We start from the raw sequence: 17815 nt of genomic DNA on the forward strand, positions 1-17815 counted from the left end.
GATGAGAAAACAGAGCCCACAGGAGTCCAGGCACTTGTTCAAGGTCAAAGAGTAAGTCAGGGGAGAGGCTGGACCCAATGTGCCAGACCCTGGCATGGACACTTTCACATATTTACCTGAGCCTCATGCAATAACCCTGTAGGGTGGGTGTTATTATCCCCACTTTGTGTTTGAGTAAAGTAAGGCTCTGAGAGCGTAAATGATGTGTTCGAGGCCACAGAGCTGAGTTTCTGTTTTGATTCGCACCAAAGTCCATGTGCTGAACTGTGCAGGCCATTTGTCCATTTGCTATTTGCTCTCTGTCCCATGAGTGCCATATTGTGTGATGCTGGATCTTGGCTTACTGCAACTCCCAGAGCCCCTTGCCCACCGGCTCCAGTTAACGTCAGGCAATGGAAGGCGCTAGTGGAAGACTGAAAGGTGGGAGCAGGGAAGAAGCTGTTTTTATTCCCCTCTGTGCTCCTGGAAGAGGTTCTGGCTATACCAGGTGGCCACCAGCTCCACAGCCCTTTGGTGGCTCAGGAAGCAAATACAGAGGCTTGGGGGCTCTGGCAGCAGTGGCCCTAGTTAGTGATTATACCAGCAGCAGCGGCAGCAGTATGGCCCCCTCACCCCCACCCATTCCCAGAGCCAGCAGGATTTGTAGTCCTGAGCTCTACAGCACCTCCTCCTCCCCTTTGCTGCTCCAGCACTAGAGCTCCCTATCCTTCCTGTTTTGCTCTTTCAGCCCTTTTAACACTTTTATAATCAGCTCCCTGCTTTCGATCCCCTCTGTTTGCAATTCCTAGTGTAGTTCTTGTTTTTTCTAAATAAGCCCTAAATGACATAGCACTTGGTATCAGCAGTGCTACCAGGAGACAAACCTCCAATAATGGGATTTGGGGGTAGGCCGTCTGACTTGATTAGGCCTGAACACAGTGAGGACCTCACAGCCAGGGTACAATGGGATTGTGGCACCCCATGTCATGCAAGGGCATTAAATCACTTAAATCATCACCTGTGGTTGCCTGGGACAAAATGATTATTGAACACTGGTCTTTGCTAGCCTGAGTGGCTGCTGTATTGGCCTCTAAGGTAGTAATCATGACTATTCTGAGGAATGAAGAGTGCAATGGCTATTTATGACAGGTACTGGAAAGTTTGTAGAAAGAAAAGAATAAGCATTTAAACTCTCTGCTCGACTGGGTGGGATGGCTCACACCTGTAATCCTAGCAGGCGTGGGATGCCAAGGTGGGAGGCCAAGTTGGGATGCCAAGTTATAAACCAAAAAGAAATTAGGGGTGAAATGTCATGATGTTTGCGACTTATTTTCAAATGGTTTAGCAAAAAAGTTATACATATATATATAAAATATTTTATAGACACAAAGAGAGGGAGAGCAAATACAGCAAAATATTAACAATGATTAATCTAGATGAAAGATAAACAGGTGTTCATTGTACCATTCTTTTAATTTCTCTATAAGTTTGGAAAGCTTCATAATAAAAAAGTTGGAGAAATTATATCTACATGTTCCTCTTAAAATATTATATGAAGATAAATGTTATCTTTCCATTTCATTTTTCAGTTAAATATACATTACTGGCTATATTTGCATACTATGCAATTGTTCATTTTTTAAAACCAATGTTTTGTCTTGCCCTGTTGTCTGCCAATAAGGAAAATTCAGGTGATAAATTTATAATGAATCATGGCCAAGTTCACTGGAGGAATTGTCTTTGTAGATGCATTTGTAAACTCTCTAATAAGGAGTTTTATGGCCATATGTTCCACGTCTCCCCTGATGTGCCCTGTTACTGTTCCTCTTGTCGTGGGATTTCTTCTTGTGGCAAAGGTTGCCTTTTCCATTTTTCTTGGCTGCTTGCGCTTTCATCCACTGTTTAATAGTACGATTGTGTGGGCTGACACAGATTCTTCTGCGCTTCACATGAAGGCTGCCAAGAAGGGAAGAAAACAAATCACTGATAGAAAATACAAATAAATAACAACGCAGAGACTTATAGGCAGCTCCCGCTTTTGGACACTATATTCTTAGGGACTGAATTCTAAAGCTGAACACCACAAGTTTCGATCTTGACTTTACTTACTCTGCTGCCTGTGGGTCTTCAGACATCAGCAGACAGTATTAAAAGGAGGAGGAGGAGGCAGAGGAGAAGGAATTGGATGAAGAGGAAGGAGGGGAGAAACAATAATAAAACCAAGTGAAAACAACTCTCTTCTCTGACACCCCAAGCTTCACCCAACGAAACCAATTCATCCTCACTGCTCATCTCAAACACATCCTTCCCCATGAGGTTTTTCTAGATCCTCTCAGCTAAATGCCCTCTTCTCTTCCCTTTGAGCCTCCATGCTGAGGGTCACTCCATGGTGAGAGGTCACTCTTCAGGCACTTAGTTTACTCTTTTATTCGAGTACACTTGTCTCATCTCACCTATGGAGTTATGCTACTTGAGGGAGTTATGCTCCTTGAGTCTAGAAATGTGTTGAAAAGGCCTTATTCATAGCAGGAATTAAGCAACTCATTGTAGATACAAAGTGAAAATTGTTCAAAATAAGGACAGTCTGGTTTTGTTTTCAACAAAAAAATTAACTAAAATACTCTAGGCATTTGTTAACATTTTACTACAGTATAGATCTATTCCAAAGCTCAGAATTTGCTTTCATTTTCATTTTTCTATGCGAAGTTTTCGCACTGGAGTGGAAGAACCTTAGGGCAGCAGCTACAATTTCTGGTAACTGGAAGAATTTCTTGTTACAAAAGATATTGTGACTTTTAATTTCCCATTAGGGGCCATTAGCTCTTATTAAATGTCACAAATCCTGCTGGCTCTACATATGCAATGTTTCTGTGTCCTGTCTGGATAAATTGAAACCCCCAACCCTGTCATTCCGGGAAGAAACAGGGAGATGAGAAGTGGCTGCCATTTTTCCAGATGACCTAACCAGAATCATTACCAGTGAATGTGGGGACTCATAAAATGGAGGGGTGGTGGAAATGGGGAAAGATGTAAGTGAGCTTTAGCATAATAAAGCCAGTATGTGGGGAATAGTAATTTGAAAGAAGTGGGGCATCTTAATAAGAGGATAATACATTCCCTAAGTGTATTAGATTGAGAAGTCTTCAAAAGAAAAGCTAATTCTCACTATGGCCCATTGGTTTGCTATTACAGGAAAAAACTTGGCTTTAGCACTGCTACAGAGGAAAAAACAAAAACCAAAAAACTGGAGTTGAAGCTCCTAACCTTTCCAAAGGACTAAAACTCTCTCCTCTCCCTGTGGTATCAGCAAGAACCTGAGCAGATAAAGATTTCAGTGACATGCAAAGAAGCCCACAGGTTATACAAGAGAGAAGCAGGACTCAACTGCATTATTAAAATAATGGGACTAAGGCCAAATGAGAGAACTGGATGGGGCAAATATAGGTAAAGGATTCAAAGAGGTGAAGGGCCCTAGGAAAACAGGCAACAAGCACCACGTGGGACTCTTCTTGAAGCCCTACGGGTGGGGCCTGAACCTCTCAATGTGATTCAAAGGAAAAAAATCAGCTACCAAAACACAGTTCCTCAATCTGAGATGCTATGATGTTTTAGAATCCTAAAGTTTAAAAACTGCTTAAACCACTACTTACTCCCATGTGTATTCCATCAGGATAAAGAGAGATGGAGTAATGTTGGGAAAGGAAGTAGGGCAGCCGATTTCACACTCCCTCCCCCATGCTCAACTCCACAGCATCTGATGGGCACTACCCCCACTCTTCCAGTTATGAATTTCTAGGTGGACAGTTTTGACTCTAAGAAATCATGAGGGTAATCCTCTGATTTTTTTTTAACCCACAGGAGGGTAACTCGAGACAATCCAATGGATCTAGAGGGGTGGCCCTGCCATAAACATTACACGTTTAATTTCCCCTAAACTTTATTCATTTACCCATTCCTCACAACCACATCTGAAAAACTACTCAAGCCTCCCAGATAACTTTATTTAAAAACTCCAAATTTTCTTCCCAACAGATAATGTCTGTATGATTCAAGAAAGCTCAGCCTTCTGCTCAAGATAAACAACTTTTCATTGTATTTATGTATAGAAGCATCCACAAGCTCATTGGTGAAGTCCACTATAGAGGAGTTTAAACAAGAAAACTGTTGTTTCAGGCATCAAAAATTACAATGATAATTTATAGGGTGTGAAACAAAGGACCAGTTTCTGGGCAGAAAAGGAAAAAAACCGAGTGAGTTCACTGTAAGTTAATTTATATTGTTATTAATAATGCATGCTACTTTGGAAATGTTTTTCCAATACTAGCAATGTCTCTGCATCTTAAACACTTTTCTCAAACCTCAAAGTCTTTATACACAGTCAAGTTTAAGGGACTACATTTTGGATAAATAAAGACATGCTCTGTAGTAAAACAATTTGAAAACAAGAGAATCTTTATGTTGAACGTCAGAAAGCACAACAGAGAGTATCTATAATTTATGGTTAAACAATACTAGAGTCAAATTTAATTTGAGATCACGTCATAGCTCTGTATTTTTTAGCTTTCTTATCAGTACAGAGAGGTCAGTTTACAAAATTGTGTTTGAATAAAGTAAATATTTTTAGATCCAGGTGATTGGTTTCATAGTTCCTCTTTCATTAAAATTAAATTCTTTTTAAAATGAAGACTCATGTTTTTTATTATATTTTCCCTTATCAAAGTGAGACATCATTTCTGTTCCTATGCCTTTCATATCTCTATCTCACACTTGCTCATCCCAAAGAAACTTCTCTGAAAATTCTGTTACCAATAGCATCTCCTGATAACTCCGAGAATCTGTCTCTTATCCTTATACACCCACAGAAACTTCCTATGGTTGTTTCTCCAAGTCTTTCTAGGAGACCCACCGGAGCCCTTACAGGCTCTCAAGCCTCCTTTAATCTGAGGTGACATATGCCAATAAGGTGGAAGGAATCGAGAGGAGTTGAAAACTCTGTGTTTCTAAGAGCAGCCAGAGCAGCATCAGGCAGATTTAGTTCAGTTGTGTCCATCTAACACAGATACCTAGATGTTTCTAATTACGTACAGCATTGTCTATTCATGAATTGTCTATGAATTTTCACTCTCCAACTATTACCAACAGTGTTCACTAAATAAAAGACTGGTACAATCCTGGCCAGACACATACTAAGGAAGTTGTTCAAAGAGTTTAGGAACTTGAAGCCCCCCTCAGAAGGCACCTCATTAGTACGTATTCCCTGGATTGCCACAGTTATGCTGGTACCCAGTGACTAAACCACCTGGATCCAGATGGTGGCACAAACGGAGGGGGTGCTGAGAGAGTTCTCAATCCTCTCCCTTCTCCCACACAGACCCTCGCACTTATTAAAAGTTTGGACCAAGAATTGTCACCTCCCCAACATCTGACCCTGAGTGTGGTTTTAAAACTTTATTAGATCTCAGATGCTTTTGAGAATCTCATAAAACCTATGGAATTTCTCCCCAGAAAAATGCTCATATACACAAAAATTTTAGGGAGTTCACAGCCCCTGACCTGAAGAAAGTCTATCAATGGACATCTTATAAGCTCTTCCTCTAAACTTTTAAGAAAGTTTGTGATGAAGAAGTGTTTCTCGATATTTAATGGCTAGACCCCTCTGAACAGGGAAAAAAACAATGTTTCTTAAATCCTGGAGATCATCTCATGAGAGATGATCTGCAGAACTCAGTTGGATAGAGTTTTCTAGGCAGGCAGAGCCCATTTTCTCTCTGCTGCATCGCCAGCATATAGACCAGTGCTTGGCACATAATTGCTGATCCATAAATATTTGCTGAATTCATTGAATGAATAAGGAGGTTTATGAGTGACTTGGGAGTTCAGGCATAAGCGATGTGCTTATTTATAGCCCAAAGAAAGGTGGACCAAATGGCTCGCTAGCATCACCTGGAGCCATAAGTGGTGTTCAAACCAGCTTGCCTTGATACCTCCAATGCAATGGAGTTTTCAGAGAGCATTTTATGGTTAGTCCCACCATCCCTTCTGAATGACCTTGGAGGTGTATAGTATTCTGAACCAAGAGACCTGGGTTCACATACCATTTCTGCCCTTCATTAGCTATATGACACCAGGTGAACTATGTAATCTCAGACACAGCTTTCTCCCATGTGTGATGGGGAGATGGTTTATGTCTTCCTCACAGCAATGTTGCCAGAATCCAGATTTGCTAAATACCAGTGCAGTTCAGACGTTGGAGCCTCTGCAGAGATGTTAAATACATATAAATATAAAGGTTTCAATAACTGAGCCAGGGTAGGGGTGTGGGTGGGAGTGGGAGGGTTCACCATGAGCCAACACCCCAGAATCAACAGCAGAGAAAGGCACTTGTGATTGTATTGCAGATAACACTTGTGACAGGTGGAGAACATTTCCACACTTGTTTTTGAACTTTATAATACACTCCTGATTAATTCAGAGAGTAAAAAACGACAGCAACCCATAGACTTGCCTGGAAAAAGTTACTGTTTAAGCCATGAAATACGAGTCACCTTCTGTTTTGAGTTTTGTTTTTTTCACTCAGACTCTCCCTGGTTTTGCTTAGGAAAGTCACGAACACTTTCTGGTGGCTGAAGGCATGCAGCCCTAACCACAGCACAGCAGTGGGGGGAGCTAGAGATGGCTGGCGTGGGGCCCGGGACTTCCCTGCACAGAGAGATTGTGTATTTACTCCAGGGAGCCTGGAGCCCAAAGGACAGGATATTTACTCTTCCCTGCCTTGTTTGGATGATTATTTGTATGTTATGTATCAAGTAAAGCCTTTCCAACCTATTGTTCTTTGGCCAGGGAAATGATATCTGTGTAGGTTTAGACCTCCCTGCTGAAGAGCACTCACATGACAGCAGCCAAGTCACAGTCCCCATCAGCTCTCTGGATGCGACATATATTCACTCTTCCCAGCAGCCTTCTGGAAATATGATGTGAAACCTCAGTGCAACAGCTGGACGCAATGGGAAGTATGGCTAAAAGAAGGAAAGAAAGGAAATGTTACTATAAATCTTACAGTTTATAAAACACTGGCATGGGTCTCATTTTAAAGATTTTGGCAAAACAGAATGTTAATCCACTCCAGCAAGGGGCAGACACTTACTGAGGACTTTGGGAATACAGACCTGGGGCAAGACATGACCTTTTGGAACTTAAACTGTGTCTGTGAGAGATAAAATGTAAATTTAGGCAAAGATACAAAACAAATGAAAGAGATTAAAAAAAAAAAGCTGTAGACAGTGTTGCTAGTTGGGTTGCAGACTGATCAAAGATGAAAGGAGTGAGGCCAACAGAGTGTCCCTCGCAGTTTGGAAGAAAGCAATCACATGGGCCCCTGCAGCAGGTTTGAAAGTTGCCCCACAGGAAAGGACTTGGCTGGATCAAGAAGAATTTGGATGGGTAGAGAAAAATGGAGAACACTTGTCCAGACTCAGGGAAGTGCCTGACACATTTAGTGCATAGAGAAAAATGGGACACTTTGACTGGGAGGTAATGGGAGACATGGTCCAAAGACAGACTGAGATCGCACCACTGAAGCCTTGAATGTTATTCTAAGGAGGTTTAGCTTTTATGAAATAGGGACCACTAAAGATTTGAGATAGGAGAAGGGTTTTAGAAAAATTCATCTTGCAGGAGTAAGCAAGATGGATTAAAGTGGGGAGTGACTGAGACAGAAGGTCAAGTTAAGGATGAGTTTATGTTAAGGAAATAAGGGCAACACAAATATAAAAGAAAATCCAATCTCCATACGAAAACATGTACATGCAAATTCCTACATAGCCACGAGCACATAGTATTCTACTATGCTACCCATTCCACCAAGTGGGTGCTGAATTAAAAAAAAAAAAAGAAATTACAACTAAGTGTGGCTACAGGTGGCAGCCTCGTAATAATATGCAGAAGTTAGCCCTTAAATCAAAGGTTAAAAGAAATTGTTAGCCCCTCTACAGTAGAAGTACCTGCCCGTGGGCCAGGAGAAGATCTCTGTATCCATGCCTTGACCACATGGAAACATGAGGCCTACTCACAGCTTTGGAATAGAAAAGGAGCTGAATATGAAATTGAAACTATCTATTGACTCATCAGATCTCTGGGCATCAAAACTTTTTATTCTCATTCATTCATTCACTTATTCATTCAATTATTCAACAAATATTTATTGAGCAGTTAAAATGTTCAGGTACAATGCTAGTCACTGGGGGATACAAAAAATAAAAAATAAAACAATATGTCCCTGTCCTCAAGGGGCTATAGTAGAGGAGACCAATTTGGAACTAAATGTTCAGAATACAACTCTATTGGCCCACCATAATTGTACTTCTGGAATTCTGACCTTCCAAAAGACTCACACGAGTCATAAGGACAGGTACACAGTTGTTCACTATAGCAAAACATTAGAGACATCTAAATGTCTACCAAAATAAAACAAAAGCTGTCACAAGAGACAAAGAAGGTCATTACATACTGATAAAAGAGTCAATTCCACAAGAAGATGTAATAATTACATATATATGCACCCAACATCAGAGTACCTCAATATCTAAAGCAAACATTTAACGGACCTAAAGGGAGAAATAGCGATACAAGTGCTGTCTCCTAGACAGCAGTCTCGTTAGTCTCCTCAAATACCTCACTTTCAGTAATGAACACATCATCCAGACAGAAAATTAATAAGGACACAACAGACTTGAACAACATTCTAGAGCAAATGGACCTAACGGACATGCAGAACATTTCACCCAACAGCAGCAGAATACACATTCTTTCCGAGTGCATGTGGAACATTTTCTAGGATAGATCATGTGTTAGTCCACAAAACAAGTCTTAACGAATTCAAGAAGACTGAAGTAATTCAAAGTATCTTCTATGAACACAATGGAATTAAACTAGAAATTACTAACAAAAGGAAAATGGGAAAATTCACAAATGCATGAAAATTAAACAACACGGTCTTAAACAACCATTGGGTCAAAAAAGAAATCAAAAGGGAAATTACAACATATCTCAGGACAAATGAAAACAAAAGTACAACATATCAAAACTTATGAAATGCAGCAAAAACAGTACTAGGAGAGAAGTCTATGCATACATACATGGAGGAAAAGATATAGAAATATATATGTCCAAATTTATAAGCAGTGATACTTCTAGAGGGGGAAAATTGTCAATTACCATGCGATACTTATAATTTTTTAAACCTCCAAAATTTCTTGGAAGGATACAGTGTTATGGAATCCAACTCAGAAACATGGAAAATAGAGAAATTAACTCCACTTAGGGAAGAAGAGTAGGTAGGCATCAGAGGACATGAAGTTTGCACTCAATTTTAAAGGAGTCAGAACTCACCTAACTGAGAAGGAGTGGAACATTCCAAGCAGGAGGAACTACATATTCAGAGCACTGAGGTAGAAGAGAACAGAATGCTTGTCTGGATTATGTATCTCACAGAATCTGAGATCAAACCCATGGAACCTGATATCTATTGGCCCACCATAATTGTACTTCTGGAATTCTGACCTTCAAAAAGACTCACGCAAGTCACAAGAATAGGTACACAGCTGTTGACTATAGCAAAACATTACAGACCATCTAAATGTTTACCAAAATATGTTTAACCTGGCAAGATTCTTACCAACAATGTTGCTGGATGTGGAGTTAGGCAATGAAGAATGTAAACAGGATAATTTGGACTAGGAATGGTGAGATTCTGTTAGATAACATCACCCCCTAGAGGTTCTCTCTTGCAGGCTCCTAACTGTCAGAATATTTCTAATTTGAAAGAATGATCAGCCACTCCGCTTGATTTCAATTATGACTCCAGAATTTTTATAGAGGTGAAATTTCGTGGTGTCAATGAGGCTGAAAAAGAGGATTATGTGACATTTTCTCGAAGTTTACATAGTTTTTATTCAGATGACACTTTTACTTGGTTGTGGAGGCTAAAGTCCACCAGCAAAGACCACCCTGGTGCTACCACTGCATGAGGCCAGGAATATCATGGGAAATAACCTGCTTTTGTTCCAGAGTTGGAGTTCACGCAAGCACAGACCTGTCTGATGGAGTAGGGTTTCTCCCAGAGGGAAATATGTGAAAATTATTGCAAATAAGAGAGAAGTCTTGCAGAGTGGCCTTGAGAAAGCAGCAGAGTCCAGAGGTATGAAGGAGCAAGGATCTGAAGTGTACTGCAAAGCTTTACTTGCTCTACCGCCAACTCCTTCCCTAATCCCCCTAGAGGTACCCATTTGCATTGTGAAGGACATGGCCCAACAGAACCTCCTAGGAATTGCCTTTGAAAAGTGGTAAGATCAGCAGATGCATTTCTCTGCTGGCCTAAGAAGCAGGCGGTAAGGTTAGTCCTCTGGACGAAGTGGGCGACCACCAGTGGATGTGGAGTGGACCCAGAGCAGCTGCCCAGCTGAGGCACCATAAAGCTACAGCTAGGGGCTCCGTTTATGAGAGAGAGACCCATCTCCCTACCCTATCAGACCACCTTTCCCCAGCCTCTTAGAGGGAAAGGACCCTTCTCTAGGACCCATAATTTGAGAATTATCAAGAACATTTGTATTGGAGAATCCTGGGAAAACTTTGTAATTACCGACAGACAAGAAGATGGGGACTCAGATCATAATTTCTATTCACTGGTGGTGAAGCTGAGACCTTAGGGGTTTCATGGGTAGCATTTGATGTGTGTTTTCAGTGAATTGAAATCAGGATTTGAATCATATTTGAATTGGTTTGCTCTGATATTTTTGAGATTGTAGCAACCTTTGCTCCATTAAAAAGGATGACTTGCCTCTGTATAGTAAAATGAAGTAGGGGGAAAATATTTCTAACATAAGGCAGAATGTGGCATGGGCTATGTGATAAATAGAATTAGTATTTGGAACACTGAGAGGTAGAAGATATAAATTATAACACAGAGACTCAGGTACATCTTTATCAAAGAGGTGGCATTTGAGCTGAAGACTTGAAAAATGGATAGAATTTGAATAGGGCAGTAAACATAGAGGAGATGGTGGATGTAAAGATATAAATATGGAAAAAGACAGATTTATGCAAATTTGATTGGAATATAGAATTTACAAGTGCAAGCTGGAGAAGGATGACATAAAAAGTATGTTGGGACCACATAACCTTATATTTTATACCAATAACACAACTTCAGTCACCTCTTTCTGTGGAAACTTTTAAAATCAACATATGTTAATTCACCTAAACTAAGACTTTTCTGTGGAAATGGAGATGTGAATAGGTAAATGATGACTTTACTACTCTTCTTTTCTTGGGAAATACTTAAACACAGGGAAAAGTACCAAGAATATCCATCACCCAATTTTTACTAAATTTAATCCTTTTTCGTGTTTGCTTTCAGTCTTACTTTTAAGTAATCTGTTTCCAATACTTTACTGTTACAAGCAAGGCTGCAATGAACATCCTAATGATAATGAGACAACATTTATTGAGCGCTTACTTGTGCCAGGCAGAAGTGTAACTGCCACATGTGAATTAATTCATTTAATCCTTGCCACAGCTACATGCAGAAGGAACTATATTAATCTCCATTTTACAGACAGGTAACTAATGTACAGAAAACTTACATAACTTTCTCGAGATCAAAGGACCAAGAAATGGTGGGGCTGGGATTTGAATGCAGACATTCTGGCACTTTTTTAAACCTCTGACTATACTTTACTTGTTCTTCTATATGTCTCCTTGGGGCTTGTGTGAGAGGGCAGGAGTTTCTCTAGGGCAGGAGTTCTCAGACTTTAATGTGCATCAGAATCAAACCCCTCCTCAACCTTAGGTTTTTGATTCAGAATGACTGGGTGAGGCTTGAACATGTGCATACTTAATAACTTCCTAGGTGATGCTGATAATGCTAGTCCTGGAACACACTTAGAAAACTATTGCTCAAGGAAAATAGACTCATGTGGAACTGTTAGGTTGTAGGATGTATTTGTCTTTGACTGTATTTGATACTGGCAAGTTGCTCTACAGAATGATCATACCCATTTGCACTCATACCTGCGGTGGATGAGAGTTCCATTTCTGCACATCCTCTACAACATTTTATAATGTCACTTTAAAATTTTGCCAATCTGATGGGGTTGAAATGGAATCTCAATGTGGCTTAATTTACGTCTCCCTATTGGTGAGCTATTGAGCATTCAAATTTGGTCTTTGAATTCCAAATCTTCTTTTGCCAGGTTTTTTTAAACAGGTTTTTTCCTTATTTATTTATAAGAACTCATGCTTATAAATCTGTTAATGCTTACTCAATATATATTGATTTATCTTCTCTGTATTAGTACAGAAGGGACTTTTGATGGCAGGATTGTTCTTTTCCTAACAGAACCACCCTGTCTCACTAATGTGTAGACACTCTAAATCTCCAAGTTTACATATACACATGGGTCTGTTCCTGGGCTTTCTCTTCTGTTCCATGCTTTATTTGTTGATCAATTCCACACTGTCTCAATTAAGGTACTTTTTAATAAATCTTGATGCATGATACAGTAAGTCCTCAAAATTATTCCTCGAAATTGTCTTGGCTATTCTTGGCCTTTTTCCCTTCATATAAATTTTAGCATCAGCTTGTTTAGTTCTGCAAAAGTTTTTGAAATTGTGATTGGAATTGCAATAAATTTATAACTAACATCTGAAAAATACTGTTTTCCCATCCATAAGTATGGAATTATCTTTCTTGCTACTCAGATTTTTTTTTCGTCCTTCAAGACCTTTATGAAGAAAATGATGAAATAATGTGTGTCTTAGATCTACTTTTAGGTATCTTATAGGTCTTGTTGCATTGTGAATGGGCTTTTTAAAAAATACTTTTTTTAGTTACTTAATTTTGATGGATAAGAATGCCGTTGATTAGTTTATGTTGATCTTTTTATCTTGCAACCTTGCTTAACTTTTTTAGTTGTATTAGCTTGTAGTAGATACTCTTTGGTTTTCTAGGCAAATAAACATTTTTATCTCTTCCTTCTCAATTCCTGATTAGGAAATACTTTTCTTTTTAAATCTGTTATTAATACTTTGCTAAATGCCTAGAACAGTGCCTAGCCCACTGTAAGATCAATACATAATTTTTTAATTACTATGATGTATTAATCTACTTTCTTCCTTGCCCTCCTGGGATAAACTATACTTTGTCACAATATATTAATTTTCATATGATCTTTTGATTTGCTATTTAGATTTTTGAATCTCTGTTCATAGTCTATACCTTTATCCCCTGATACCATCCTTGCATGTTTTGTATATTAAGGTTATATTAATCTCAACAATGCATTGGGTGGCTTTCTCTGTTTTTCTGTTCTTTGAAAGAGTTTGCACAAGATAAGGATTTTCTGTTCCTCCAATTTTTGGTAAACCTTTAAAACTATCTCAGCCTGGTGTCTGAGGGAAAGATGTTTAAGTTAGATTTAATTTCTTAGATTTTTAAATTTAATTTAAATATAAAGTATACAATTTAAATATAAAATTGAGTTAATTTTGATATATTCATTTTCTTCCTTCCTTTTATTTTATGATTATCATTATTATTAATACTTTTTGGTATGGTTTATCTTTTGTCTTTGTTTTTTAGAGACAGAGTCTCGCTCTGTCGCCCAGGCTGGGGTGCAGTGGCACGATCATGGCTCACTATAACCTCGATTTGATATATTCGTTTTCTAAGAAGTTGTCCATTTTCTCCACAATTTCTACTTTGTCACAAAGTTTCATACCATTATCTTACTGTATCTGCAGTTATGACTCTTGTTTTAATTCTTATATAGCCTTTGAAGAGGGGGGGTTCTGTGAAAAGTAACAGTTTAAAAGTTTTGATCTAAACACTAAATATGTTTATAAACTTACAATTTGCTTAGAAACCAAAAAATGTATTCAATTCATGAGTTAAAGAAAAAATCACAAAATATTTATTTTGGAAAACGGCAGTACTACTTATTATAATGTGTGGGATACAGTTATATTTAGCCTTAAATGCACTTATTCAAAACACAGACACACACAAAAAAAGTGTGTTCAACTCAAAAATCCGGAAACGGAAAATTAGAGGAAACAAACAGAAAAAGAGAAAAGCACGACGTCGTGGCGCTTTACGGCTGTCGCGCTACTAGCGTCTGTGGTCGTGGCCGCCGTGGAGCGGAGAAGGCTGGGAGTGGAAAACTGGGTGCGCGAACCGGAGCCGAAGGCGGAGCTCAAGGAAGAGAACGAGGAAGGAGAGCGCAGGGCGGCAGCAACAACGAACGGGTGGCGCTCGTCCTTTACTTGGGCGACATCCCGCCGCCCTTCCTGTCTTTGCGCGGGCCAACCTGCTTGGCGCCACTGGCGAGGTGGGGCGATTTTTTTCTCAGCTGGTGGACTGTTCGTGTGGCCCAGGAGAGGCCCCGTGCGAAGGAGCAGTCCCAGTATTACAAGGCCTCCACGAAGGGTAGGGTGGAATCCCAGGACCAGCGTGTGACGGCCGGGCTGCCCCCACGCCCACAAGCGTCAGACCTGGCGGAGCCGCAGGCTCCCGCCCACCGGCATCCAGGGGTCAGGCTTCCGAGGCAAGGGTGACCGGCTGGGGCCGCCCTGGACCAGGCCTGGCCTACCACGGCTGCCCCTCCGAGTTGGCAGGGAAAAATTGTGCTGTGCACCTGTTCCTGGATCTCAGTCGTGTTTTTTTTTTGGTTGTTGTGTGTTTGTTTGTTTTTTGATCTAACAGTTTTTGATGCAGGTTTTTTCCTGTGATAATATATCACTTTGAGTTATGTTTTCAGATGCCCACAAGTACCTTCTTAGTCCACAGCCAGGATTAGAGTGAAGTGTGAATCTCGGATGCGGAATTTAAAGGAGTGTCTCAAAAAAAATCTCTGTAATCAAGAGAAGGTTTGAATGCAAAAACGCAAAAAAATCTGTGATTAATAAAATACTACAGTTTTAAATAAAAACAGAATCTGACGCTGCATTCGTACGACTCACTCACCTCACTTGCTTCACCGGACACGTGGCCCCGAGTATAGCTTTTTGGTGAAGTGATCTTTTTTCTCTTTGGGTAAAATTCCTCTATTATAGCTTTTTGCTTACATCATATTTTTCTGATTAACATTGCTACATTGACCTTCTTTTGGTTAATATTTGTTACACTTATTTTTGCATCTTTTTTGCTTTGTTTTCATCCTTTTTATCTTTTGCTCGGAAAGATAAGTTTTCTACATTTCCTCTATTAATATTTTTCCACTGAAAATTTAGGCTGGATTAGATCAAGGAAGAGCTCCCTTGGGAAAATGTCTACAATATCCAACACAAGGAGACTTGTTTCTTCTTGGGACGATTCCTGTGACAATACCTTATACAAATGTTTTTGATTTTGAATCATTTGAGGAAATGTATTATTTTACTAAAGAAAGTGATTGCCATATCAGTAAAATTCTAGAAGCATTTATTGGGTGCCTACCTTGTATCAAAATATACAAGGATTAGTAAGTCATAGAACCTGCCCTCCAGGTGCCTGCAATTAGCAGATATTTTTCTAATGTCTCACTCGACCTCCCTGCTGCATTTGACACTGTTAACCATTCCTTCTTTGAAAATGTTGGTATCCTTAGTTTCCTAGTCTCTCCTAATGCTGAGTAGTTACTCTCTCTGCCTCTTGAATGCCTCCTCCTTTGCTCTCTCCTCAGTAGTTAGCATTCGCAAAGTTCTGTCCCTAACCTACTGCTCTTTCCACATTTTCTAACGTTTTAAATCATTACTACCCATGTTAGTAACTTCAAAATATCCATATTTGACGTCTACCCAAATATTCTGACATATGTCCAACTGCTGTTGAACACGTATTTGGATATCCGGTAGGCACTCCGAACTCAACAAGTCCCCAACTGAAAACAACATCTCCTGCCACTTTAAATCTACTTCTCTTTTCCTTTTCTCATCTCATTTATTATTTAATCACCATGTACTGTTACCCAAGCCATAAACCCATGTACTATTCCATCTTCCTCCTGTACTTCCCAGAGCCAGACACAAACTCCTGTAAATTGTATTTCCTTAACACTTCTCAGGCCTGTTTCCTCTCATCCCTGTTACCACTCCTAGTTCAGGACCTCATTAATTGGTTTCTGGGCCACTGAGTCTCTCAGTTGTCTCCTTCCTTCCAATTTTGTCCTTTCCACATTTGAATCTGTAATACCACAGTACCCTTAGTGTATAACATATGAAATTAAGAGGCTGTATGACTGACTGTAAGCTCTCACAGGGCACCTTTGTACCTGTACTACATAACACAATGCCTGGCATTAGTGCTAAATAAGTATTTCTTGAACTGAACTAAGCACTGAAATAGTGCTTACATTAATGTTTCATCTTATTATTATTTTTATTTTTTATGAACACTTTCAAGGCTTTTAATGTCATTGAAATATTGCAAAGATGTGGAAACAACCCAAGTGCCCATCAATACATGAATGGATTAATAAAATGTGGTATCTGTATACCATGAAATACTACTCAACTGCAAAAAACAATGGTGATCTAGCACTTCTTATATTATCCTGGATAGAGATTGAGCCCATCCTTCAAAGTGAGGTATCACAAGGATGGAAAAACATGCAGCACATGTACTCGCCATCAAATTGGTACTAACTGACCAACACTAAAGTGTTCACATGGTAGAAATACTCATTGGGTGCCAGTCAGGGATGTGTTGGGGGGAGGAAAACCCGCAACTAATGGAAGTGGAACACACTAGGAGTGAGGGACACGCTTGTAGCCCTGGCTTGGGTGGGGCAAACGCATTACATGTAACTAAAATGTTTGTACCCCCATAATATCCTGGGAGAAAAAAAATATTTTTACTTTTTTTTTTTTTTCTTAGGAATATGATTCTCAGTTTTTGGTCAAAGTCTTTTTCCCAAATTACCTAAAATTACACAGTGCTTTTCAGAAGCAATATCCCTTCACATTAAAGTAATTAAGGGTCAACTCAATATGATAAATCATTTGTATATTATATTTAATATTTTCAGGATGTTATTAGTATCTGATTAAAAGCATTACTATTTGTCTTATTGTTAATCATATTATTTCTGTTGATTCCGTTGGTTTCGGATTGTTGTCATTATTGTTCCCAGTATTAAGTGGATGGACGATTTGCCAGGAATGTGAGCCCTTGTTTTCGTTGTTTCTGTGATCCAATTTTGGCCACTAGAGGGCGCTAAAGATTCCCTAGTGCTCAAGATGTGCGACATTGACGCACTACACATTAAATTTATGATATACAAATTAGATTCTGGGTTTTAAGGAAAGGATCCTACTAATTGTAGAGAGGTAAATCAGCTTCCTCTCTTACTTGACTGTATTGTACAGGATCTTGCTACTCAAAGTGTGGTTCCCAGGGCTGCAGCAATGGCATCGCCTAGGAGTATATTAGAAATGGTGCTCTATACAGAACACGGCAAAATAGAAACAGAGCAAAGAAAGGTACATGCCATTGGAGAAAGGATTTGCAGGATAAAGATAAAGATAAAAATGACATGAAAGATTCACTCAGCTGCTGGCAGTGTCTCAAGACTATGAATCACAACAAAGTGACTAATCAACAATAATCAACAAGTTAGGGTATACTTTAAAATAACTAAAAGAGTGGAACTGGAATGTTCCTAACACAAAGAAATGATAATAAGTGCTCGAGGTAATGGATATTCCAATTAACCCTGACTTGATTAATATACATTGTATGCCTGTATTAAAACATCACATATACCCTATTTTTCTACATTTCCTCTATTAATATTTTTCCACT

General features: G+C 39.4%; 1 protein-coding gene across 1 annotated transcript in view; it reads right to left on the reverse strand.

Moving 5' to 3' along the window:
• Positions 1-1687: 1687 nt before the first annotated feature.
• CCL28 (chemokine (C-C motif) ligand 28) overlaps positions 1688-17815 on the reverse strand; it is a 22579-nt gene continuing 6451 nt past the window's right edge. The window contains exons 2-3 of the mRNA XM_012664763.1: positions 6869-6995; positions 1688-1935 (exon numbers count right to left, since the gene is read on the reverse strand). Of these exons, the coding sequence (XP_012520217.1) occupies positions 1743-1935; positions 6869-6995 (320 nt within the window). The 3' untranslated portion in view covers positions 1688-1742. The remainder of the gene's footprint in view (positions 1936-6868; positions 6996-17815) is intronic.

Source organism: Propithecus coquereli, unplaced genomic scaffold, assembly GCF_000956105.1.
Source record: "Propithecus coquereli isolate 6110/MARCELLA unplaced genomic scaffold, Pcoq_1.0 Scaffold91, whole genome shotgun sequence".
NCBI lineage: Eukaryota > Metazoa > Chordata > Mammalia > Primates > Indriidae > Propithecus > Propithecus coquereli.